At 42.1% G+C, this 26,235-nt stretch overlaps 1 protein-coding gene across 1 annotated transcript in view; it reads left to right on the plus strand.

Moving 5' to 3' along the window:
- LOC134863398 (leucine-rich repeat-containing protein 49) overlaps positions 1 to 24,939 on the plus strand; it is a 35,121-nt gene extending 10,182 nt beyond the window's left edge. Inside the window, 11 exon segments of the mRNA XM_063881895.1 lie at positions 3,251 to 3,312; positions 6,752 to 6,899; positions 10,003 to 10,086; positions 11,669 to 11,844; positions 12,310 to 12,405; positions 18,766 to 18,854; positions 18,857 to 18,999; positions 19,106 to 19,291; positions 20,297 to 20,406; positions 22,994 to 23,147; positions 24,211 to 24,939. Of these exon segments, the coding sequence (XP_063737965.1) occupies positions 3,251 to 3,312; positions 6,752 to 6,899; positions 10,003 to 10,086; positions 11,669 to 11,844; positions 12,310 to 12,405; positions 18,766 to 18,854; positions 18,857 to 18,999; positions 19,106 to 19,291; positions 20,297 to 20,406; positions 22,994 to 23,147; positions 24,211 to 24,426 (1,464 nt within the window). The 3' untranslated portion in view covers positions 24,427 to 24,939.
- Positions 24,940 to 26,235: the final 1,296 nt, after the last annotated feature.

Consider the following 26,235-nt stretch of genomic DNA (forward strand, 5'->3'; position numbering starts at 1 on the left):
CAAAAAAGCATCACCCAGAGGCAGACCAGCTCAATGGATTACCAAACTCTTTTCTTCCCCATCGGCTTTTTATTCCTGTGGGATGAGTAGTGTGTCAAGCATCGTTAATATTGAAAATGTAAAACATGTCCAAGGTTGATTGGTGGTGCTGCTGTGGATGTAATCTGTATGTGTGTGTGTGTGTGTGTGTGTGTGTGTGTGTGTGTGTGTGTGTGTGTGTGTGTGTGTGTGTGTGTGTGTGTGTGTGTGTGTGTGTCTGGGTCTGTGTACCCCCCCCCCCCCCCACCTGAAACGCCTCAATCGGACTCCTTTGTTTACTCCCTGAACATAATGACATCACTATGTAACACTTGCATTTCTATTGGCTAGCACTCTAACACACTGTATGTGTTAGGCTAAAGGGTGGGACATTTCTGAGCGGTTGAGCAATCCCAACAGAGTCGGCCAGCTAACCAATCAGAGCAGACTGGGCTCTGGTTTCAGACAGAGGGTGAAAAGAGGTGCTGCAGCACAGGCAGTATGAGAAAAATAAAGAGCTGTTTGAACATTAAAGCATGGAGACATGTCCCAGGAGAGGAACAAAATACAAATATGAACCTTGAAATGATCATAATAGGGCCCCTCTAAGTGCAAAGAACTTAGAAAAACTGTAGCTAAAATATCTAAAATAACATTTTCATTAATAAAACTAAAACAGAACCACAAACATCAGGTCGTAGTCTCTTTACTTGAGGCCAGACGTGTGCAGGCTCAGCCCACACATCAACTCTGTGCTATTCAAAGAGCAGCCACAAAACCTCACAACTTACACTGTTTGAGACATCTTGGCATCTATGTGTGTGTGTGTGTGGGTGTGTGTGTGTGTGTGTGTGTGGGTTTATTTGGGAAGCTTTCATGCTCTTTGTGTTGTGTTTTTCACGCACTAGAGGCAGCGGCGATGAGAGCTAGTCCTGTGTTTGTGGAGTAACGCCTCTGCCTGAGCTCGGGATGAGTGTGAATAAATGAAGACACGCAAGCTGTCAGTAAGAGGAGGGTGGAGCTGGGGTAAAGAGGTGAAGGCACGGCCACACTAATACACACCCTCAGGCACACACAAACACACACACGCACACACACACACAACCAACCTCACAGCCAATGCTGTCAGCCCATTGGCTCGGATCAATCGGAGATCACATTGGTGGGCGATGGTTGTGCAGCACATCAGCTCACTGATGACATCATTGTGTCTGAAACAGCGCGGCTATATTTAGTCTCAGACAGCGTGCGGTGGCTGCTGCTCCACCAGCATCCATACAGGGACAGCGGTGGAGGTTCAGAGTGAGCTACATGTAGCACTGGATACTAGCATGATCTGCAGTTTTTAAAAGATCGAAAGAAAACACACCCCTGACTGCTGAGCTTCACAGTAGAGCATTACTCAATTTATATAAGGAAAATCCCTACACGTCCGTAGTCCCCATGCAAATATTGTAAAATATCTTGTTGCCATCGGAACCAGGATGTGTCTTTCAATTTACTGGATGTTGTTTAACCACTAGGTAGCAATAAGCCTGGATTATTGAGAGCTATGGGCTGGCTTCTTTGCTCACAGGTGACATATTTATAAACGCATATTCAGCATACAGGCCAGATCAACAGGGCTGTCTAACTGTTATTGTTTCAAGCCACTTGACAAAAATGAGAGAATAGGTTAGAGGGTTGCTTTTATAAGACAAGAGATAAACAAGACAACTGTGACCGGTTGCTTGCCAAATAGTGAGCCCACATTTATCTGTACTGGCTACCTAGCTTACTTCGTCTTCTTCATCAGCCAGCATCCTCAACTCAGTGAACAACAGATACCCAGGATGCTGGCCGATGAAGGAAAGGGAGGAAGCTAGGTAGCCAATATAAGGCTTAGTCATCTTGCCAAATAGTGAGCCTGTGTTGTGTGTGAAATCTATGTTAGAACTGGTTTATAAATGGTTCTTAATGATTAATAAAGTGTTTACAACCTAATTAATAACCTAATTATAAACCCTTTATGGATCCTTTATAAGGGTAGTCGTATTGTAAAGTGGTACCGCTTTTTTTATAAAGCACTTTTCATAGAGCAGGTGCAGCTCAGAGTGCTTTAAAACAGATCACACATCACAAATTAAAATCAGCACGAAGAAATTCACATCAGATCAGATGTTAAAGGTATGATAATATAAAAAAAAAATCTGATAATGATCCTTTTCAAAGAAATAAGAGGAATAAAGGAACAAAAGATCAAATAAATTGATTCAACAACATATAAAAAACCAACACCTCTTGATAGTCTCCAGCAGTTCTCCTGATGTTGCAAACTGAACTATAGCGAGTATTTTGCCTCCTAGAATCGAAGAAACAAGCATGAGTAACTGTGCGCTATATTTATACTGTATGGTGTGCTGACGGGGGTGGTAGGAGTTTCTGTAAAGGATGAGAGTCTGCTGCAGTGTTGGAACCACTCTCTGCAGAGGAGCTAGCATATAGCCCAAATGCTAACAGGCTGGTCTGATCTGAATGGAGCCTGGAGGAGGCTGGAGGAGGCTGGAGGAGGCGGTGGACGCTGACGCTGCTGAATCACACTGGGAGTGTCCTCTGTGCCTCCAGCAAGTGCAACACTAGCCACACACTGACACAAATACAACCACACACACACACACACACACACACACACACACACACACACACACACACACACACGCACACGCACACGCACGCACACACACCATCTCATTAGCTACAGTCAGTGAGAGATCACTACATCCCTTGGCTCACCAGCTGCTTCTCTTCACCCCAACCCCTCACTTAATTCTGCATTATCTCAGCTGCCTGATGACGAGCCAACCCTCCTCCCAGACTTCCCACTGAATCCACCCGTGCTATTGTCCTCGCCCGATGACACACAGTAGCGTCTGGATGTATATATGTTCTCGTGGCACTTCGCCTCCTGCAGCAGGGGATCTCTGCATTAGCGCACACTCCGCTCACCCCTCCCCCTCCCCCCTGTCCTCCTCTCTCTCTCCTGCCCCTCCTCTGCATGTGCAGACAAGGCAGTGTGCTGTGTGTGTGTGTGCGCAGGGTGGATGTGGATGCTGAAAGCTGCAAGGTGACTGAGGGAATGGAGAAGGATGCAGAGCTCTAACGAGATGCACTGGCCTCTTCCAGAACATCCTCTCCTCTCCACATCCCTCCGTCTCTCTCTCGTCTCTTCACCTCCTTCTCTTTCTCTCTCCAGACCGAGGTGGACCTCCTGCCCTGCCTGCAGTGCCTCTTTCTCAGCTGCAACAACATCACCAGGTAAGCCTTTCGTACCCGCTTAACTCCCTCCTCCCCGCTGATGGTGACCGGGACATTTCCAAGTCCACTCCCTAGGCTCTTGGCGGGGGCCTGGCCAGCACGATGCAGGCAGGACACACACATACACACACACTAAACACACTGAGGGCGGGCAGTTACTGTAACCTAGAAAACACCAACCTAGATATGTTCTGTATTGTTAGGAATAAGCTATTAGCTAAGACATGGGTGTGCCAATAAAGTTGTTTTGAGCCGGCTGAGAGGAGGGAGCTCACTTTCTTTCAGATGTAACGACACATTTGAAGGTTGAGGATTAAAGAGCAGCATTGCTAGGAGACGTGTGTATGATGGATGAGAGGTGTCTTTTCTTGCCCGCTTTATGCACTTATTCCGATTTCTTTCTCCCTCTCTGCGCTCAGAGATGTTAACTTAGCCGTCCCACTGAATAATGCTGCCTCGAGGAGTGGCCTGGTCTGTATGTGGGATTTAGGATAGGACGGTCTTCATTAGCCTCCCTGACCACAGTCACCTTGTGCTGTGATACGTCTGACCTGACATCTCTCAAACCAGCCCTGCTCTTATTGTGTGTCAGAGAGGATCAAGACAAAGAGGCAACAGATAATCACTCTGTATTTGCAGATTTCTGACATTATAGAGGGACATTTGTTAGTATTATGAAGTCATTTCTCTGTGTTCACTTCTTCTCCTTGTCTTTATTCTACTATTATGACCTCATGGTAAATGTGTGTTTAAATCAATGACTGTTATGAGTGGAGGCTCACCGTAGCATTTGAGAAACCTGCTGTTTGTACGTTTTGAATTTGCCCAATGCTGATAGGAGAACAGCTGTGCTCTGTTGCTAGGTAGAGGGACAGAGCTGACTTGGTGCAGTCAGGTTACCCAGTACAGGATGATGGAGCGAAATCCACATCCTCAAAACAAAATCCATATATATGTTTGCAGGTATTCTTTTCCTTCTCTAGATCTGAATTTACCTGCTTAAATTAGACAATCTGGAGTAAGACAGAAGTCAGAAACAAACATATTTTTTGACATTTACTTCTTTTATGGACCTTTGGGACAGGAATATATTGACTTTTTAATACTGCAACTATTATTGAATGGTTTTATGAACGTAATTATACCCAGGAGGGCATTGCCCACCGGCACAATAATGCAACATTTAGGAAAAATGCACAAGATGCACCTTTGGGATTTCTCAAATAGAGATCCCAATGGTGCACTCAAATAGTATTACTCAAAGCATTGTGCACACATGGGAATGAGTTATTGTGTGTATTAGAGTCTCCTATCTTTAGTGTGTTCTCTGCCTAGTTCGTTTTGTTTTGTTTTACATGTATTTTATTTGTCTCATTTAATTGAATTTTGATTTATTTAATTGAGTTTATTTAATTATTTAAATTAATTTTATTCTTTTGTTTTTTTCTCCCTCACAGCATTGTGAAGGACCTTTAGATGACGTTGTTTTTAAAGTGTGCTATAGAAATGAAATGTATTATTATTATTATTATTATTATTATTGGTTAAAATATTAGTGAAGTGAATCGAGAAGTGGTGACACAGATCTTTATTTAATAGCTCATCAGGGTTTGTAGTCTGACTGTTTTTAGCCTCTAAAACCTCTGGCCAGGCTCAGGCACAGTGCAGAGGGTTCACACGTAGTTCCAGGCGTATGATTCATCAAGCTTATTACCACAGATTAGCCATCTCCTCAGCGTCACTTGGCATGGTGGTGGTTTTCCATATCTTCCTTTGCCACGGGGTGATTTAATCAGAGTAGTGAGAGTTCCTCTCTTCACTGCCCCCTGTGTAATGTCAGGCTGCGAGTGTGGGCCGGCTAAAGGATCAGTTTTTAATGTTGTGTTTTATTCAAGCTCAGATAATAGAATCCAAACATAGAAACAGGGTGGGGGGGGGGGGGGGGGTATTTAAGGGATAGTTCAGAGTTGTATGAAGCACTTCTCTGTAGTGAGTGAATTAGCTTCAGTTCAAGTCTTTACCTTAAACAAATAAAGCTCAACTAACAAAATCAATACCAGTTAAAGTTAACACTATTTAGAATATATTTACAGATTTATCATGCCCTCAGATCGCCCTGTTCAAGAGTGAACTGAAACTCTCTGATCTTGTTGTGGATCCGAAACCTTATACACTCACAAGATTAGGGAATAGAAACAGATGAAGACACAGAGATTACTTTAACAATCTTTTCCCTGCCACCACTCACAAAAGAGAAAGGTAATCTTCCCTCGCAGACCTCAGGAGTTGTTGGTGTACCGCTGCCATGATGGGATAGTTATCTCATGTTTTTCTCTGCGTTTGGTTAGTTTAGATTCACCAAGTCAATAACAAAACTATGATGATCATGTTTTATCGTGCTTTCATCGAGTCAATACTGTCTTTTTCATTCACGTCATGGTTCGGTAACCTGAAGAGCAGAAACTCTCAGATTATAAAGTGGTCTGGCAGGCTGATTGGTGAGCCACAGCTAAACCCTGTGACCCTGTACCTCAGGCAGGTACAGCGGTTATCCGGCCATATGTTGGATGATGACTCCCCCCCTCTGCACTCAGAATTTAAGCTTCTTCCTTCGGGCCGGAGGTCAGTTGTCCCAAAGAGTATAAACCAGCGGTGTAAAAACAGCTTCATCCCAGCAGCTATTGCACAAATTAACAAACCTTAGAAGTGTCGCACAGATGCCTAGTTATTTAGTTATTTATGAATCTTGGGTGTCCGTGTTGGTACATGTTTAGTGTTTTTCGTTTTAAATGTTTCGAGATTTGACGGAGCAGGGTGCACTTTTATGAGAGATGCGTCTGTTGTCTGTGTTTGTTTTTTAGAGTGTTTCAAGAAGGATCCCATGTCCTTTTATCAGCAAACCAAAGTCTACCTACGGGAACAAATAAATAACCCGAACCTGAACCTGAACCTGATAACACACAAATACCAAAACAGGCAGCAGAAGACCAACAACTCCTTTGTTTTTCAAGATAAAATTACTGTTCTTATCAACGGAGCCAGGTGAAAGATGGCAGCTCTAGTTTCTCGTCAGGTAGGGCTGTCTGGGAAAAGTTGTGAAATTATTCAAATGAAAGCGACACTTAAACTGAAATTGATTTGTTTTAGAGATACGTTTCTTTAAGCCCTATCCACAGTAGTTCCTTGCTCTGTTACCATGCAGAAACTACTGTCTGTAGTTACTGGTGTACTTGCAAATATCCGGAAAACATGGACATGGATAAGTACCTAATGCAACCCCACTTTAAAACAATCCAAAATATCCCTTGAGTAAGTGGATGACTCATGACCCATACTGTAGTTATCTCCCCATGCCTCGCTTTGTGTTTTGAAAGCAGTTGCTGTGTTTCTGTAGCTATACCTCTAGATCTCATTCAAATCGTTTTTTCTTTCTGTGCAGTGTCGATCAGCTAGCCTGCCTCGGAGAGTCGCGCTCCCTTTCTGAGCTCACCCTGGATGGGAATCCTGTAGCCCTGGAGACATGGTACAAGCAGGCCGTCCTGCGCTGTGTGCTTCATCTGAAACAGCTGGACATGAAGCGCATCACAGTAAGTCTCCGCTCTTTAACTGTGTGTGTGTGTGTGTGTGTGTGTGTTTACAAGTTCAAAAGACCACTGGTCAAATCCTGCTAATTACATCTGAAAATCAGGTTTTTCTAAAATTGTCCATTTGAACTTTCTACTCATTTCTTCAGAGTTTTAATCATCAGCGTAATCCATCATGATGAACCACAAAGAGGATATAGAGGTATGAGAACCTACAGTTGAGGAATGTAGTGAAACACATTAATGTACTTAACACTTGAGTAATTGTGAGGTACTTGTACTTTAACTGAGTATAACCACTACATTTTAGAAGCTGTTGTAATTTTTACTCATCTAAATGTGTTTGACAGCTTTAGGTACTTAGATTTGTAGTTAATACAAAACATATAACATATATAACAACTACTGTTCATTTTGGGACCTAGATATATTTTGATGCCAATGCTTTTTCACTTTAAGAACGATTTTGAACGCAGGCTTTTTTACTTTTGTATAGTTTAGTATTACTACTTTTACTTAAGTATACAATCTACTACTTCTTTCCCCACTGCCAACTGTAAGCCACAGTACAAACCCCTCACAACTCATTTATTTTGGTGCTTTTTTTTCATAAACTCAGATTTGATGTCATATGTGATCACTTAGTCGTGTTCAGCTAATTGCCCAAACATCAATCTCACTGCCTGAGAACGTGTTCCTGTCTTTACTGTACATGTAGTGCGTGTCTGTCTTTAAAAACAACATTATTATGATTTTAGTCCAAAACAAGCTCACGATGAACCCTAAGAGGCGGTCTCCTATTCACGCTCGATGGGGCGCTCTCCTGTAAATCTTTACGATGCAAATCTCCTCTTTGTCTTCTGACATTTTTACAGCGTTCATCATGTTCCTGGTCGCGCATTAAAAGGCAAAGATGCACCGGTGACTTAACTATAATTATAAACCAAGCAATCTCAATACAATGATTATTCTCAAGCATAAACATGAAGTCATTGCATTCGCACGGCGTGCCAGCCAAGTGTGCGGTGAAACATCAGTGTGCTTTTAGAGGCTGTCAAGCAGAGAGCACCCAGGTCTGAGCTTGCTCTTTAAGAGGAATCTGTAAGTGCCACACACCTTGCCCCCAGTACACATACTGCTGATAGCACTCGTAACTCCTTTTTCTACCATTTTCAAGTTTTTACTTGATTTTTAAGATCCTTAACCGGTTTGGCGAGTTTCAAAAAATCCATCTTTCATAAAACACACTCCTGTCTTTAACTGTGAAATCTGAGAAAGAGCCGGGGGCTTTACTCCCAGAAAGTTGACTTTGTTTTAGTTGTGATTTGATGTAAACAATGTCAGCCTAGGACACGTTTCCATCTTTTCAAAGTGTGTCATGATGTTGCTGCGGGCAGACTGGGACGAAGCCACTGAAAAGCTCTCCCCTCGAACCCTTCAACAACACTCCGAGTCGGATCAGATTATCAGAGAGGAAATCTATGCCTGACTGACAGCAGGTCGGCTATTATTTATGAATGAAATGAGAATTGACACTGCAAATGAGGAGATATAGTACTACTGTTTATCTCTGGGCTAAAATATTACTAATATTTCTCCGTGTCCTGTTAGTACATGCCAAATACCAATTATTAAAACCAAAACAGGAACACATACAATATTCCTCTACAGTACACTGGAGCTGTTATTAGTGGTCTTGTATTTTTTTTATTTATAAAGCACTTTTCATGCAGCACGTGCAGCTCAAAGTGCTTTACAAAAGGTCACACATCACAAGAAGTCATGCAGCACAGCAACAACATAAACATGGTAACAGGTCTAGACACACATTGAGGTAAAATGTATGATTATACAAATTAAATACAATAAGATAAATAATGATTCCTCTCGGAAAAGTCTGCAAGAATATAAAAGTAAACATATATGTACAACAAAAATAGTAATACAAACTTCATCATTATAATAAAGGTTAAAAGACCAACAAGTTAAGTTCAATTTAAAACCCTTTAAGTAAATAAGTCAAAAAAATAAAAGAATATAAAAGTAGGTAAATAATAAGTCGTATACTATATATACTGCAGCATATATCCTCTGAATATTTAGATTACCTGCAAATACATTTAACGTGGTAAATAAAGCTCCTATTTCATTTCAGTTTAAACCATTTTTATGTTAGATTTGCTAGAATTATTTCTAGAATACAAATCTGTAAATGTCATTGTTTATTTTCTGTGAGTTGTTCTGTATTTTTATTATTTCAGCCCCTGAACCGGACTTCATTGAATTCTTACCTTCAAACTCTAAATATTTCTTTTAGGAATTTTGAAACATATCTCTCATAAAGTTTGTAAGATTTCAGCAAAAACCAGTGCAATTACTATGATGACTAATTAGAGGGCTATTTCTTTTATATGTCCCATTTAGTTGAGTAAAAATAACTGAAAAACAACTTTTATCTTTACATTTATGGAACTTAAATATGATTTGTATTAAACTGGAAATATTGTAGTTGACTGTAGCATTAAAGGCCAAATAACCAACCTAATAGAGCGTTTGGAGGCTACCCAAACAAATACCTTTTTAGTGCTGCAAACAGCACCCTTTGCAATCAATAAGATATTGATCGATCACACAGAAAAACATCTGCTGCAATCTGCTCACCCCCCATTATGGGCTGCTTCTCCCAGAATGCTTTACAGCAGTGACACTCAGGACCGCTCAGTCTGTCCCCACTGGGTGATTTTACTACTATTGATCAGACGGAGGCATCATCACAGACAGCTGAACCCCCCCTCCCGGCTTTCAGCTGGCACACTCAGATTGTACTGTAGCAGCAGCAGTGCATTCTGGGAGTTTCGGCTTCTCCCAAACAGCTGTGTTTGGGTTGATCCGAGATTGAAAATCAGACGGATAATCCTGTGATGCAGCCAGTCGGTGGGAGAGTCTCTCCCATCCTCCATCCATCCCCCCACCGGTCCGGTTCTGCTGCAGCCCTCTCTTCAAGAGTCCTTTGTAGTCCCCCCCCCTCCCCCCCACCTCTCTCTGCTGAATTATTCAAAACTCATGAATGGAGCGACTCTCTGATTGCACAAGCTGTCTCTCTCAGGACGAGGATCGGCGCATGGCTGGTGTTCAGGCTCGGAAGGAGGAGGAGAAGAAGAGGGAGGGTCACAAGCAGACCATTCATAAGGTACCGCTCTCATTATATTGTTGTTTTCTGCGTTTACACTTTGAATATTAAGCAAGCGAGTACTCTCGGAGAGTAGTAACAAGTGTCCTCTGAACAAAACGGGTCCTTTGAATACAGTGAGGGGTTGTTTGGTCTGTCCTTGATCGGAACAGAAGAGTAGTTGGGTAAAGCTACATATCATAGTTTAAGAGATATGTGATTAACCATCAATCTGACTGTTTTATACAGTACTTTATTCCAACATATTTTACAGTATAAGCCACCTTTAGTCCATTAACATTTTAGGATCCAGGTTAGATTTGGTGTTTATTTGGATAAAAACGAATTATTTCGTCTCATAATCTGAATTTGTGTCCATCAACACATATACAGTGTGAGGAGAAAGCTCTCAAATATTCCAGTAAAGCTTTGGATTTGTTTTTAGATTTCCTGTCTCTTTGTCTTCTTATTTAGGTATTTGTTGTCGAGCCATGATGATGACTTTTTAAACGTATCCTCATGAGGTTACATTTTCAATACGATAATACTTTACTGTCTAATTGAGTCTGGAAGTGTTCTTTCCTCACAGCTGCTCCATTTTCAACATCAACAGCACACATATTTAAGACAATAAACAATGAAAAAACATTTAAAATAACATCCCAATGGTACATTAGATCTGGACTTTAACTCTGTGATTACTTTGAGGATAGACTGGGGCAGAATGTAGTGTTCATTTGGATAATAATGAACTCTTTTGTCTCCTAATATTACTTTTTATCGTTAAAACACATTATATGAGAAATCTCTTTAATATTTCAGCTTGTTTGTCTAATAATGTATGTATTTTTTTATTGTTGAAGCGGTGTAGGACAATAAATACACAAAAGATGTTGATACAGACATGGATTTTTTCAATTTACACAACTAAAGTAGCCTTTAGAATAATGATGCTTTGGGAGGGGTACACTGTCCTCATTGGTGCTGTATTTGTAGGTGGGTCTATAAATGTTCTGTCTTGTACATGTAACTGTTCAGCAGTGTGTGTGCGTGTGTATGTGTGTGTGTGTGCAGAGGTACATATTGATGTGGCTCCTTTTGCAGAGAGATGGTCTTTGTGCAGGACTCATTGTCTCTCTCAGTAACCTTACTCCCGTTAATCCTTGCTGTTGAGGAAATATGTTATATTGAATGTCCTAGCCAGAGATACTGACTCACCCCTGCATTAGGGAGTGGCACATTCCATCCCCAAGCATATCGAAACTATAGCCTGTCCAGGAGAGAACAATCACAAGAGGAAAGGAGCAGAAATCTGGCACTGTTACCTCTATATCTGCAGTGAAATGCTGCAGTAACGAGAGCAACACATTGGACTCACACGTTTAGAATTTCAGGTCCAACTTTAATGAGGTGAAGACGCCTGAGATTATTTAAGAGTGGCTCCATTAGCTCTGTGTTTGACCCCTGTGTTCTGCTCATCAGAACTGTCACTTGAAACCTTCTCTGTCCTCTTCCTGTGTGTGTGTGTGTGTGTGTGTGTGTGTGTGTGTGTGTGTGTGTGTGTGTGTGTTTGTGTTTGTGTTTGTGTGTTGTGTTCATCAAGGAGAAGCGGCGTCTGGCGATCCGTAATGCGGCGCAGCAGTGGGAGGGGGTCAGGGCCTGCCTGGAGCTGCCACCAAACAACGGTGCTAAAGAGGAAGTGAGTCCGGAGAACAGCCCCGCCCACAGCCCCGCCCAGACCAACGGCCACGCACAGGAACCGTCTCCAGATGAACCCAGGTACACTCCACTGCAGCAGAAGATCAAAACATCTAAATACATATGATTTTTCTCTGACCTTTAGTGCTATTTTTCAATATAGATTGTTGTGGTTGCTGAGTGTTTGCGATATCAGCTGCAGAGATGTCCTTTGTCTCTCCAATGTGAAGGAACTATTTAGCACTTTGCTTGTGTGTGCTGCGCAAAACATTGATTTTATAAACTCAACAGATATGTGTCTTTCCAGAATTCATAGTTTGGGATCAATGAAGTATATCTGATCTTATTTTAAAGTATTCCAAAGACCTTGTTGTGAGCTGGGGGTTTTATTGTTGCAATTTCCTTCTACCAAACTACACCCCCACATCACAGGTTTTAACCCGTTTCTCATCTGAGCTTTACAGACTTGCTTTTATCTCATCTGAGAGGTTTGTGAAGAGAATAAGTTTCTGTTGCTGAGTATTTTCGTTTTTCTTGTCCCATCAGACGGGTCAGCCCCGGTTCGGGACCAGAGCGACCACCAATGGGAACGGAGAACAGACTCCGGACCAACAGCCGTCCAAACAGCCCACGGGATCCCAAGTAAGACCACATCTTTTATTTTTTCTCTTTTCCCCTGACCGGCTTCTGATCTGATTTGCCTGTGACAGAAAGTGATTGACAGATGGATTATTAAGAGACGGGTTATTGTTTATCCAGCACATCAGGTTACGTACACTGTATCTGCTTCATATTCTTTGCAGTGTTTCTTGCAGCTGAACATAAAAATAGATAAAAAAACTGATTGTGTTCCTGCAGCAGCTGCTACATCAAACCCCCATATTGAAATATGCGTTTGGGCTGCTGCAGAGCTTTGTAAGCTCCCTGGTAACATCAGGACTTAAGATGAGACCCTCCTCTTCATCCACTGTTTATAACCTGCTGCTGGGAGCTCTCTCCATCATCAATCTGTGCTGGGTTTAATGTGAGGACTCAGGGCTCCTGCACTGACTGTGACCCGGGTCTGGATGAGTTATGAAAGAGCGCTGAGATTAAAGTGGCCCTGCACTATAATTACAAACGGGGCTTTTTCTTACTGGGATATGAAAATGGCCCAAAGCACAATCCCTCAATGGCACAGGCTCCCCTTCACAGGGTCTATTATAACATCCCTCATGTGGTCTAACAGGTTATGGAGGAGCCGGACTCACGCGATACCTCTGTGAGTTGTATTACTTTGGCTTGTATTGAATGGTAAAATACCAAGGGCCCGTACAAACCCTGGCACCAGCCGTAAGAGGAAAACAATAAAAACACATGTCTAAACTAATGTGAGTAAGAAGACCTGTGAACATGTCAGTATGTTTTCACTGCTGTGTGGGTTTATTGAAAAGTGATATTGCCCACACACACTACCGCTGGTAAAGTGTGCAGGGGGAGATGACACGGTCTGAGTTGAGGCCTGTGATTCAGCACTCTTGCCTCCCGAGTGCATGAGATCAGATCCATGGGGGTGTGGATTGACAGAAGAGACAGTGTGTGGTTTGTTGCAGGTCATCCATAATTCTGCCACTCCAGAATCTGCTCAGTGTGTGTTTTCTTCACAAACTAGTGACCACACTATATCTCTTTGAATCCAAGCCAGCTGCAATCATCCGTCACTTATATTACAGGCAACTTCTAAATCTAAATCCAGACATTTTGAACTATATATGTCATTATTTGTTAAATTGTTGAAAGGGGGAAAAAGGTCTTATATGTAAGAATTCTGATCCAAGCTGCCAAATGCTTTTGACACACAGTTACTTTTCTTCCTCAAACTAATCGTTGCTTAGTTCTCTTATGTCATTAATTCAGATTTGACTATCTCCACAATTGCGATATATTTGCAATGTTTGTTTTGATAAGATAAGATGTACCTTTATTAATCCCCGTGGGGAAATTCAGGAGTTTATGCAGCAACAGAATCACCAGGGATAAAAAGATAACATGATATACAGATAAGTAACGGTTTTAAAACAAACTGTTAGAACAATAAATAATTAAGAATTAAGTGGTCATATATTCATTTTGGAAACTTGACATTTCTCAACTCAAAACGTAAAAAGAATACACTTTGTTTATTTACATTTTATTCAGGCAGTACATTTCAAAGTGGAGAACCAGGAGAATACAAAAAAGTGCAAACACTGTATGATAAAACTGAACAAAAAAAGCTTTAATCACAACTACTATGATTAGAAAATAGTCAAACAAAGGAAAACAGAAACTAAACAAAGGAGTGGAAGTGAGGCTTAGGTAAAGGACATGCTGTTTAAGAGCGAGCATTTCTTATAGCTCTCAGTCGGGAAAAGGTTTTGGTTGAAAGTCAAGAAAAGGCTGAGCATTGTAGTAAAAACACGGGTGAAATATAAAGAACAACAATTCCCTGCCTCAGAATATTAAATGTGAAGACAACTCGGGGAAGAGACAATGACACGATGTCGTCTCTGGTATTCATTACCCGCCCCAGTTTGCTGACAAATTCAAATGAAACTGAAATGAACGTAGACAACACATCCAGCGCGATGATAATCCGGCAGTCACTCATGGGACAATAGCCGGCGTCACTGCCAACGTGTGAGAACAATCCAAGATTTATGTCCTCTCGTTTCCCTCGTGGGATTAAGGGAACACGGCAGAGCTTGAGTTATTACCCAGAAATCCAATGGTGGTGTTGGACCGAGATGCCTTTGTACTATTCATACAGTTATTCAATAAAGAGAAGTGCTGACACCCCGAACAGGTGGTTTTAAAGACTCGTGATTTATCCCTGTGATGATGAAGTTTACAGTCTGTAGCGCTCAGATGTTCTCACGTCTGCACAGCGCAGAACTTGAAGCATTTGTTTTCACTTTCATTAAAGACTCTTTGGGAACGCTAAAGAGCTTTTTGAACATTAAAGCATGTAGACATGTCACAGTGGAGCCACAAAATACAAATATGAACCATAAATAAGAAGGGACAGCTTAATACATCTAACTTGTGTTTTATTTTGTATTTTCGGGAATTGGGAACAAAAGCGTCTGATTTAAAACGTCTGGAGATAAAAACTACCAATTGCGTTTGACACACAGGTACATTTGGTCTCATAATTAGTCATTTTGCAACCTTATCGTATCTCATCTGATTTGATTGAGTGTCTCTGAACCCTTTACTCTTCACAGTTGATCATAAAAGCCTCTTTTGAGATGACTGAGTAATCTTTCAACTGTAAGTTATAAGCAGTATCTTTGGGGGGATTAAGTTGAGAGATATGACGGAGGTCCCTTGTAGGATTAAGTGAGACATCCCTAATTGAATCACACTCACAGTGGAGGATCCATGTCATCGTGACGGACTCTTCGTTAGCTCTTCCCCGCCTCTCCTCTTCTTCTCTTATTGGGCCACCTGACAGCGTCTCAGCTGCGATTATGGGACAACAATACATGACAGTGTGTTGGTGGCAGGCGTCCAGAAGCGACTCTCATTTTTTACGTGGCTTGTGTACATGCGACGCTCCATCTCCGGTCCTGATTTACTGCCTTCAGCACTCTGACATGAGGAGGCGTGGCCTGATGGTTACACAGCCTCTCGGGGTCTAGGGCCTCCCCTGCTATTACCCCAGGTGTCTTTGACTTTGCTCCTTTCCTCACCACCAGGTTTAATGTTCTCTTTGTTGACTGGACTTTAACTTCACACTGTCCATTTTTACATTTATATTAAATTCAATATTCCATTCATTGCACTGTTATGTATATAATATCCTGCTTTATATTGTGTTAACTTCCAGACAGTTTATAGATTCCTTATCTTCATAATCAACTGTATATCTTTTCTCTAATTCCGGGTTATTTCCATTTCTGTTTTGAGATGCTCTTATTTAAGAATTGTTTATTTCTACTTGTTAATTTCTAATTATGTGCCTTGATTTGTTTTATGCTGCTGCAACAAAAACAAATCCCAGTTTGGGATTAATAAAGTACCGCTTATTTCATCTTATCTTAAGATGCACTAGGTAGCAAAGTGTGTTGATGAAGATGTCCCTGAGTCTATCGTTGCCTTTGCTTTCACAGATTTGTTTGTTTTGCAATCATGGTCTTCGGGGGAATAGTTTTCTGTGCCATCAGACAATGTTTTAGGAGGAATCTGGGAGGTGGATTTTGGTAATAATCGACAGAAATAATTAAAATTCACTTTCTCAAAGTTGTGCACAAACATACAGGTATAAAGAGTGTCTAGAATAAGTCAGTTTTTAAATCAGCTATTTAGAAGTTGCTCCCCAAATATCACTTGCAGACTCAAGTGATATTTGGGGAGCATCAGTATCTCAATACATAACTGTAAATATATTTAACAATCCGGACACAATTTTGTTTTAACAGTTACTTCAATTTTAATTGTAATTGAGTTTTATTTTAATTTTATTATCCTGTGTGAAACCGCACTGTCCTGGTTTTCATTCTCACTCTTTTGCTGCTTCAACTCCTGAATTTCCACATGGGGATTAATAAAGGTACATCTTATCTTATCTTATTAGAATATACCCCCCCTCTCCTCTGAGTAACTCCACTACGAACTACATGTGCTTTTTTGGCAGGGGGCTTCAAGACACAGGTGCTAAAATGGGAAATTTCAGACAGAGCGTGATTTGTGTATTTAAAAAGAAATCATAATGTGTTTTCTGGACATTAACACTATAAGAAGCTTTATTTACTTCTTGTTAGCACGATGTGTTCGCTTTACTACACCCTCCCCTTCCCATTTTATGTCTTGACATTTCCCCTTGACGTTTGATTAAGGAATGCTTTAAGGAATTAAGGAATTAAATATAATGATTGAGTGTAACGTTCCCGTCCCTCACTGGTTTATTTGTTCAGGCTGTATTTAATTAATCCCGTTGTTGTGTTTACTGTAAATTGTGGCCTTTCAGTAAGCCAGCTCCCAAAGGGTGTTTAAAACTGACGAGGAAAACTCTGGCCTCAAAACACACTTTGAGTAACGTCACACTCTATACTCATAAAGCCACAAGCAGACCACACACACACACACACACACACACACACACACACACACACACACACACACACACACACACACACACACACACACACACACACACACACACACTTTCCCAGAGGCTTACAGCTGTGTCCTGTAACACTAACCCGTCTCCTGAGGCACCGGACCCTCACCTGTCTTTTACACAAAGATAAATCAGAGTCTCGAGTCCAGGACAAAAAAAAGGAAAATGATGTGGGAGTAATAGAGCAGTTTCTCTGTCTCTCTTTGTCTCCCTGATGTTCCTCCTTTACCATGACCTTCTATCTATTCATTTTGTAGGTTGCCCTTTAACAATCCCCTTCATTTGTTTGTCTCCTTTTTGCTGCTGAATGATGATAACGTGTCTTCTCTCCGGCACAGAGAGGGGTCACCTCTGGGGGGGGATCAGCCTCTCTGTTCCTTCCACAAAGCACAAAGACGCTTCAGTTTCAGTCGTGTTGTTTCCTGTGTGCTCCTCACAATCGGTCTGAACAAGACTCTTGGATTAGAGTTCTGTAATCAAAGGATTAGTCCTGTAACCGCCGTGGCTTTCTGCTTCGGCCAGATAGGGAGGGTGTGAAATATGAAGAGGGGCGATTAGCTCGTTGGCGTGCTGGAATCCAAATGATCCGTGTTGGGTAGCGTGTCGCCATCTGATGTCCTGAGTGTCAGCGGACCCAGAGGGCTTCGCACACACAGGGGAGTGTACTTCAGACTCGCCCAGATTCCCCACTCTCACGACTCTCTTATCAGGGGGGGAGGGCACTTCAACTGTCCTGAAGAATAGAAGGCAATTATGCCGGACAAACGGGACACTGGCTGCGTGTTCTGTTGCAAAGTGGCTTTCTTTTGTGCAAGTGAGCCAAGCTTTAAGGGCCACTTTAGGACAGATTACATTTGAATATAGATGTTTACGTTCACAAACAGATTAGAAAGCTGTGGGATACTGTTAAGAATATTCTTTGTTTGAGGACCAAGTTGGTCTTCAATAGACCAAGAAGCTTCTCTGTAAAGTAGAACAATATTTATTAACATAACAGCACGATAAGTCTACAAAGGAAGCGTGGAGCATCCCCGTCTCTTCTTTAGTCTTCTTCCATTGGCTGAGTTTGACGGAGGCGGGTCCAGGGCACATTCTGCTTCGCCCTCTTATGAAGTCACCATCTGATGATGTAGTCACGACGCTTCTATTTATGATATTCTATTACACAATCCTTCTGAGGTTTATCGGTTATTAAACACGTAATAGTATTATTGCAGCATCAATGAGTGAGAGGTAGAGGCGTGTGTTTAGCATGTAACTCCACGCGACATTCTCCCTCATATACTCGATACAATATCAGCTTCATGCTAACTGAGGCTAAAACAATAACATCTGGTCCGTCCGGAAACAGTGAGTTATGTCATTTATTGTTTTCAGTTTCAATATATTGATTTTTCCACCAATACCACCATTTTTGTGAAGTTTTGCATTGTGTTTGCTCCTGTATTCTTGTGTTTTGAAGTGCTTCATTCATTAAGACAGAGGATAGTGTCGTTACGCAGCCTGCAGTGCGCATGGTGGAAAAGAGTTTACAAGTTTGGATCAAAAACAGGTGTTTTATCGTGTTTTAGTAATTAAATGCAGTGTTATAGCATATACTGTACATTCAATCATCAAGTCAGTAGGGGACCGGGCGAGACATAATAAGGGTAGAAATCCCCCGCCTTCACAATGTAATTTCATTTCAATATACCTTTGTCGGGTTCTACCTGCCTCCTTTGAGTACTGGGTTCTTCTAAAAGGTTTTTCTTTATGGAGCAAAAGGCTGAACTTCAAACTAAGTGGCCTAAGATCTTGAAGCATGTATAAACAGTCACTATGTTGGGTTAACAGAGTGTGTGTCTGTGTGTATTCTGCAGGCTGGTGGAGGCAGGCAGCAGCAGTGTGCAGAGCCTGTCGCTGTCAGACAGTCACCTGGCGGAGCTGGATGGAGACACCCTGCGTTTGTTCGGCCCGGAGCCCTGGAGGCCCTGGAGCGGGGCTGGGGGGTTCAGACCGCCGGAGCCGTCACTGTAATAACCTTCCGCTACATCAACTTCGACGCCATCATATCAACACTGCCGCGAATAAGGGTCAAGTTCCCCAATCTATCGGTGAGGCGACTATCATAACGAGCCATTGTGTGTAACAGACATGGACAAATATCCAGTAGCTGTATATTTCCACTCCTCTGAAACCAGCCTGTTTCTCTTCCGGCAGCACCTGGTCTTCCAGGAAACCAACATCAGTCGTCTGCCCCAGCTGGCGGCTCTGGCTCAGGTGAGGCGTCTGGACCAGCTGACCATCCACGAGGGGGGGAACCCGGTGGTGAGTCTGGCTCTGTGGCGCTCCTTCCTCATCTACCGCCTCCACCACTTCAACCTGCAGAGGATCAACGGCCAGGAGGTGAGCTTTTAATCCACTCCTTATTTAAAACAATGAAACATAAATCGTTAATATACTTTTTTAGTAGCAAATGATTGTGAATAAGAAGGCTAAATAAATAGTTTGACCTACAATAAAAGTAAGGCTACTTCTGGGAGCTAGTTAGCTTAGCTTTTAAAATAGATAGTAACAATGTCCAGCCTGGCTCTGTCCAGCAGCTGTAACGTTCTCCAATCGACATGCTGTATCTGGACTGCCTAATCCGTACAAAACGTCAAAGTCTCCGCCAGAAGCAGATCAACCTATTTCCTTAAATCTCCATTTATTCGAATGTGCAGGTATTATGTTAGAACAGCCTAAAAGTAGTGGAGATAAAGTATATACATGCCGGAAAAATAAATAACCACAATAAGCAAAAATATGGGAAGCTGAAAGTGACCAAGTAAGGCAGGATTAACTAAATCATCACTTTCAACATTCCATATTTTAGCTAATTGTATTTACTTATGTATATTCTTCATCTGCAGTACTTCTAGACAGGACTAACATAATACACTACTCTATTTTTAGTTTTATTTTATTATCTGTATTCTATTATTGTCTTAAGCTCGGGACCTAAGACTTTCACTACACTGCAGCTGCTGTGCATAATATTATGACAATAAAAACCCTTGAACCTTAAAGGAGGACCAATAAAGGAGCAATATGTAGGATTTAAGAGAATCCAGGGGTGAGATTGCAACTCATATTTTATTATACCTCCCATTTTCCCCAGAGTTTCGCTGTACTCTGTATAGTGGCAAAAAAAGGAATCTTTTTTTCTTACCTTTTTTAAGATTGAAATCTCTCAAACCCCTGCAAGCATTTGTGATTTTAGATCAAACACAGCACAGAGCTGTACTTTTTAGTTTGGACTGACAATATTGTCCTGGAAAACAAGCTTGTTTTAGACAAAGCTGAAACGTTTTTTGTTGTGTTTGTGTAGTAATATTAAAATGATACCTCCTGCTGTGTGTCCTACCTCAGGTGACCATGAACGATGTGATCGCCGCTGAGCGCGTGTTCGGGACTCTGGGTCATATAGCAGCCACAGAAACTCCACGCTGCCGCCTCCTCCTGCTGCTGGAGGAGTCCAGGTGAGAAGAAAATCACCCACAACATAACAAAAACTATTTAATGACAGCTGTCCCTCACTGTGAACAGTGTTCCTTAAATATGGCAAGAATGTGTGGATCCTTTATGTGTGAGTTACAGCTGTACGTGTGAGTGCATGCCTGTGCGTTCAGTGTGTTAAGATTTATGTGAGTGTGTGTGTGTGTGTGTGTGTGTGTGTGTGTGTGTGTGTGTGTGTGTGTGTGTGTGTGTGTGTGTGTGTGTGTGTGTGTGTGTGTGTGTGTGTGTGTGTGTGTGTGTGTGTGTGTTTTAATGTAAGACAGTGAGACAGAGCCTGGCACAGTGTCTCAGGGTGGGTACTTGGCACTTGGCGCAAACATTCTTCTCTCTCTGCAGCCAAAAGCTGTCGAGGTCTGTCACTCTGAATTTAAAAAATGCTCTAGAAGCACTTTTTTAACGGTTCTTCTTATCTGGTTGGTATCGGCAGAGTCAACGGTGAAAGCAGAGCTACACAGGGTAACTTATTCCCCAAAACTGGAGAAAAAAAGCAAAGTAAAATCCAATGGTTGTTTAAGAAATCTGTATTTTGAGGACATAATTAAGGAAATGAATCATTAGTAACTTGGTCTGTTTGGTTATTTTTTTGGGTAGGTTTTTTTTTTATGAATGCCTCTTCCAAATAAGTAAAAGATAAAGACAGATGACACTTTATTAATCCCCTGAAGGTAAATTCAGTTTTCCACTTGGTTCATGTATACACACACACATGCACGCACGCACACACACACACACACACACACACACACACACACACACACACACACACACACACACACACACACACACACACACACACACACACACCACATTACAATTGCGTAGGACCTTTCCAGATGAGGTCTGAATACAGATGTGCACAAACACATGCATTTCTATGGAGAGGTGCCAGGTTGTCAGAAATTGGGGGTTTATGCCTTGCTCAAGGACTATTTCAGCAGTGCCCGGGAGGTGAACTGGCACCTCTACACCTACCAGTCCACAGGTATTCTTTTTGGTCTGATCAGGACTTGAACTGGTGTTCCCAAACCAAGTCCCTACGGACTGAGCTACTACCAGGATTACTGAAAATCTGCTGGCCATATTTTCATAAAACTCACAGGAAGAGTGAAGCGTAACTTTGTATCAGATCTGAATCACAAAACGGATAAACGCAATATGTTTCACTTATTGAAACAGCCTTGGCGGAGGTCTGCTTCTAGTTCATGGCACATTAGCTTTAGTTTATGGAAGGCACCTGCAGGACTGTTTGAGTTTGTATCTTCATGAGTGAATGCACTCATTGTAAGTTGGATAAAAGCTTCAGTGAGATGAAAAGCTGAGAAAGTGCACGTCCTCAATTGCGCTTTCAGAATGAAAATGAAGTTGTAAACTGAAGGACGATTTGGCTTCATCTCCCTCTTATTTAAACTCTGTTTTTAGATGATATTAATGACGCTGGATAGATAATACGCAGCCCAAGGCCGATTCTGATTATTTTTGCATCAGCTCTGAAATCTTAATGACTGCACGCAGAATGATTACTTAGGCCTTGAGTCAATGAATCCTTTCTTAAGACTAAATGCTGTTTGATTATCAGATTTAGCCTCCTGCTGTAGACATATAAAGTGTGTTTTCTACATGAAAAACACTGGGAAAGGACATCCCTGAAGCGATTGAAACGTCTGCACTTAGGGGGACGGAGGCGGCGAGGCCTACGACACTGGGAAAGAAAATGAGCTGACGATTCTAACATCTGCAGAACTCTCAGTGTGTGTTTCATGTTCCCACAAAGCTCCGGTGCTGCTCAGTGAGTTCAACACAGAACACCGAGGTGTCGTTGCACCTGCAGAGGAGAGTGTGGAGGTGCATCGAGCCCTATCACTCACATGGTTTATGGGTTAATTTCCTGGGGGATCATTCTACTATAAGATGCTTTGGTTGTCTGATGCATGTGTGATATTCCAAGACAAAATTCTGATTTAAGTGGAACATTTACGAGAAAACTGTCTATGATCATAAACTTATTAACAATATTGGGGAAGTCCTGTGAATATATCTCATTGTCTCAAAACCCAAATAGAAAAATAGAAAAGTGGTTTTATTCACACTCGTGTAATTTGAGCCATTTGACTGAATTGTTTTCTTAAGATCCAATTTTAGCTGCTGTTCACTCAATTACACCTTTAATAAGCTTGTTCCACCTTGTTAGTCAACATGATGTGACTTACACACCCCTATCTTATCCTATGTGGAATTTTTGCCTGCAGCCTCCTCTGAAGAGACGGTGTTAGCATCCTGGCAGCGGGCTGTGGAACATGTCGGTGCAGCGGTGTAACACAGGAGATTTCATTCTGATTAGGGACTAAACTCTGATGTAGATACCACCTCTTTTACAAAAGTAGTTTTAGTAATGTAACACTATAATGTACCGATAATGTAATCACAGGGCTGACTCTCTGAGGTGAGTCGGCACAAAGTCTTTATAACCGTGCTGTCTGCTGCTTTTTCTCCCCTGGTGTGTGTGTGTGTGTGTTTCTCACTCCATGTGTCCTCTCTGTCTCAACTCTGAAGGAAGCGCCAGCTGCAGTTCCTGTTGGAGGGGCGCGGCCGGCGTGCAGGACTGAGTCCGGAGGAGCTGCGGGACAACGGGAAGCTGGTGGGAGAAGGCCTGAGCAGAGCGCTGTTCAACTACCCCAGCAGAGACTGCAGCGCAGAGAGTCCGGAGGTCAGCAGAGGCACATTAACCAATCACATTTTATTCATCCAGCTATATCACAAACACACATTTGTCTCAGGGGGGTTCACAGTCTGTACAGCAAAAGACACTCTCTGTCTACTGCTGTGTATAAGGAACAATTTAAGAAAGCTTGAGCAGAGCAGAAGAGGAAGAGCCCTGTCCAGAGACACACAAAGTGCAATAGTGTTGTGTGTATATATTAAAAGTACAATTCCTTTTCCACATAGACAATCCAGTGATAGAAATGATAATGTCAAAGTATATACAAACAAAAAAAGATGGATTCAGCTGGCCTTGTTGTTTGAGAGACTGTTGAAGGTGACTAAAAACTTGGAAGAAACCATTTCAGATTCAGTCTCACAGCCAGACGGGCCTTGTTGAGTAGTGTAGAGACATACCAAGCACCCACAATGTCTCTTTAAAGTTGCCATGGTCAACCACCCGGTAGAGCATGTCTCCAGGTGAGGGCTGACTGCAACACACCCTCTGCTGCATGCTGTCTCCTCTGCACCTCCACCTTCCTGTCTATCTTCAGCTGTTCTATCCAATGAAGTACAACAAAATGAAAATAATTGTTGCATAAGGGCAATACAGTTGCATCAGAATATTGCCATAAAAGTCTTGTTTAATCATTAAAAAGACAGAGGGACAAATAGCGACAAACACAAAACTAATCAAAAGAATCTGTTTAAGTTTATTCATCTGAAGTCATCAAAAGTTAAGATTTAGGATGTTCCAATTATCTTTAAAAAGAACTCCAGGACAATAAGTCTGACAATGAAAGCATATTTAATCTGCTGTAAAGAAGCATTTTAAATGTGACATATTTGTGCTTCCTGTATTAAACAACAAGGACGCATCTGTTTGACTTTGAAAAATCTATATCATGCTTCAGAAGCTTCAATCAACATGTGATAGCTCAGTTTGAAAGCTAATGATCTAGATCTGCATCGGCTCTATATTTTCCTCCTGCCCTGTTCCTGTCCCACCCACCTTAAGGAACTGAAGGAAGTGAATCAACACGAGTGATTTTCTGTCCCTCTCCTCACAGGAGGGCACCGGGGAGTCATCGGACCGCGCCGCCATGATCGAGCAGTACCTCCAGGATCTGGTCCAAAGGGCGTCCGAAACCAACCTGAAGGGGGAGGCCCTGCACAAGCTGTGGCCCTCCATGTTTGCAGAGATGGTGAGGGACTGCGTGTTGGAGATGAGGGACCAAGCGGCCTTCCGGAAAACCAGCCTTGCAAAACTCTCCGAGACCAAGTGAAGGGGACTGAGGATCACACACACACACACACACACACACACACGTGCACACACACACACACACACACACACACACACACACACACACACACACATGGACAATCCTTTAATCACACACTCGGTGAATAATCACGATCAGTTATTGACAAGGTTGGAACCAGGAAGGTGTGTTCCCCTCGTCTGTGGGGAGATCTTTGAGACGGATGTAGATTAAAAGAACAAATGATTGAATGTAGATGTTCCCTCAGAGCTCGGAGCTGTAACATACTTGAAGAAAGTCAAAGAGACGTACAGTGCATCGTGGTCCTCTGCACTTTAAAAACCTAACTGAATAACCTCCCCCCCTCCCCCCCTTTCCCCTGCACCATTACTGTCATCAGCTGAAAATTACCGGCGTCTCATTTGTCGAGACCAGAATGATTTTTCATGTCTTAATTAAACGTGTCATGCATCTCACTTTCTCCTGCCTGACAGAAAGAGAAGGGCACAAAAAAAGGACGAGGACCTTCCTTTGTTTACCACAGATTTTTCTGTATTGTACTTAGAATTAAACGATTCTGTATTAACACTCAGCTTGTGTTCATGGTGTGATGAATCCCCGAAAAAAACTGCCTCTAGGAGTGAAGAAATCACCGGTTTGAATCAGTCTTCCTCTCTTCCTTTTACCAAATATATTAATGCTTTTCTGGTTCCTCTTTTATCCTTCACAGTAACTTTGAAAGACAGCATTACATTACATGTTTTACTCCCATAAGGAACCATGAAGAATCCCTGGATGGTGTGAACTCCGTCAGGAATGTCCCTGAAGGCGCAGTAGAGGCTTCCTTGGTTTCTCACCACCTGCTCCTGCTCCCCTCACTCAAACTGAGAGTGTGAACCCTTATTTAATCAGGTATGCCTTTGGAGAACACAACTAAAGACCTGTAGGAGGAACCGCAGGGGGTTGGAGTGTCATAAAACATCAGCCACGCACTGAGGAGTTATCCACTCCACTGGAGGTCAATGCCTCGCTCATAGTTATTTAACTTGCAGAATATTAGGATGTATATTAAAGAAATGGTTGTTTTCTCGGTGTAAAGGTCTTGGGTAAGGTGAAGACTCCAACCAATTAAGGGGCAGCATTTCAACCCTCCTACTGTATCTAAATGCAGTCATATGATATAAAGGAAGCAGAGAATCCAACTACTGACTTAAAGCAGGAAAAAACACACAGTCTCTGACTCCTTCAAAAGGAAACTGAAATATAATCATCAGATGGCCCAGGTTTACAGGAAGGCTCACTTTGATTCACGCTATTCTGGAAAGGAGTTTTGTTTGCATTAGCTGCACGAGGGGTATTTCCCAAAAGCTGATGACAGATGTTGTCTGAAAGAAGCTCTGTGAGATAAGCATTAAATGTTATCTCTAATCTTGTCAAGAACTGTCTCGTAAAGTATGCCACGCCAAGATGTGCAGCAAATTAGCTTTCATTTCGCTTCTTTTAATATCACCTCTTTCAGTTGGCTCTTTACACGTTGTTTTGCTGATGGTTAGTGGTGATAGAAGTTGCTTGCAAGGAGCTTCGGCCATCTTTGTACTTCCTGTGTCTGTACCCAGTGGCTGTAAGGTCTGTGTGTCTTTGGATAGTCTATTGATTGCAGAAAAGAGATAAAACAATTAGTACTCGTATCATCCTCCCCGCCAACAGGAAAGTCTTTCCCAGGAGACAGTGTGTTAGTTCTGAGAAATGGACCTACAGTTAGCAGCTGGATTAACTCAGCCTCAGAAACCCCACATTTATACCACGATAGACAAATACCTTTATGACAGG

Source organism: Eleginops maclovinus, chromosome 4 (genome assembly GCF_036324505.1).
Source record: "Eleginops maclovinus isolate JMC-PN-2008 ecotype Puerto Natales chromosome 4, JC_Emac_rtc_rv5, whole genome shotgun sequence".
Classification (NCBI taxonomy): Eukaryota; Metazoa; Chordata; class Actinopteri; order Perciformes; family Eleginopidae; genus Eleginops; species Eleginops maclovinus.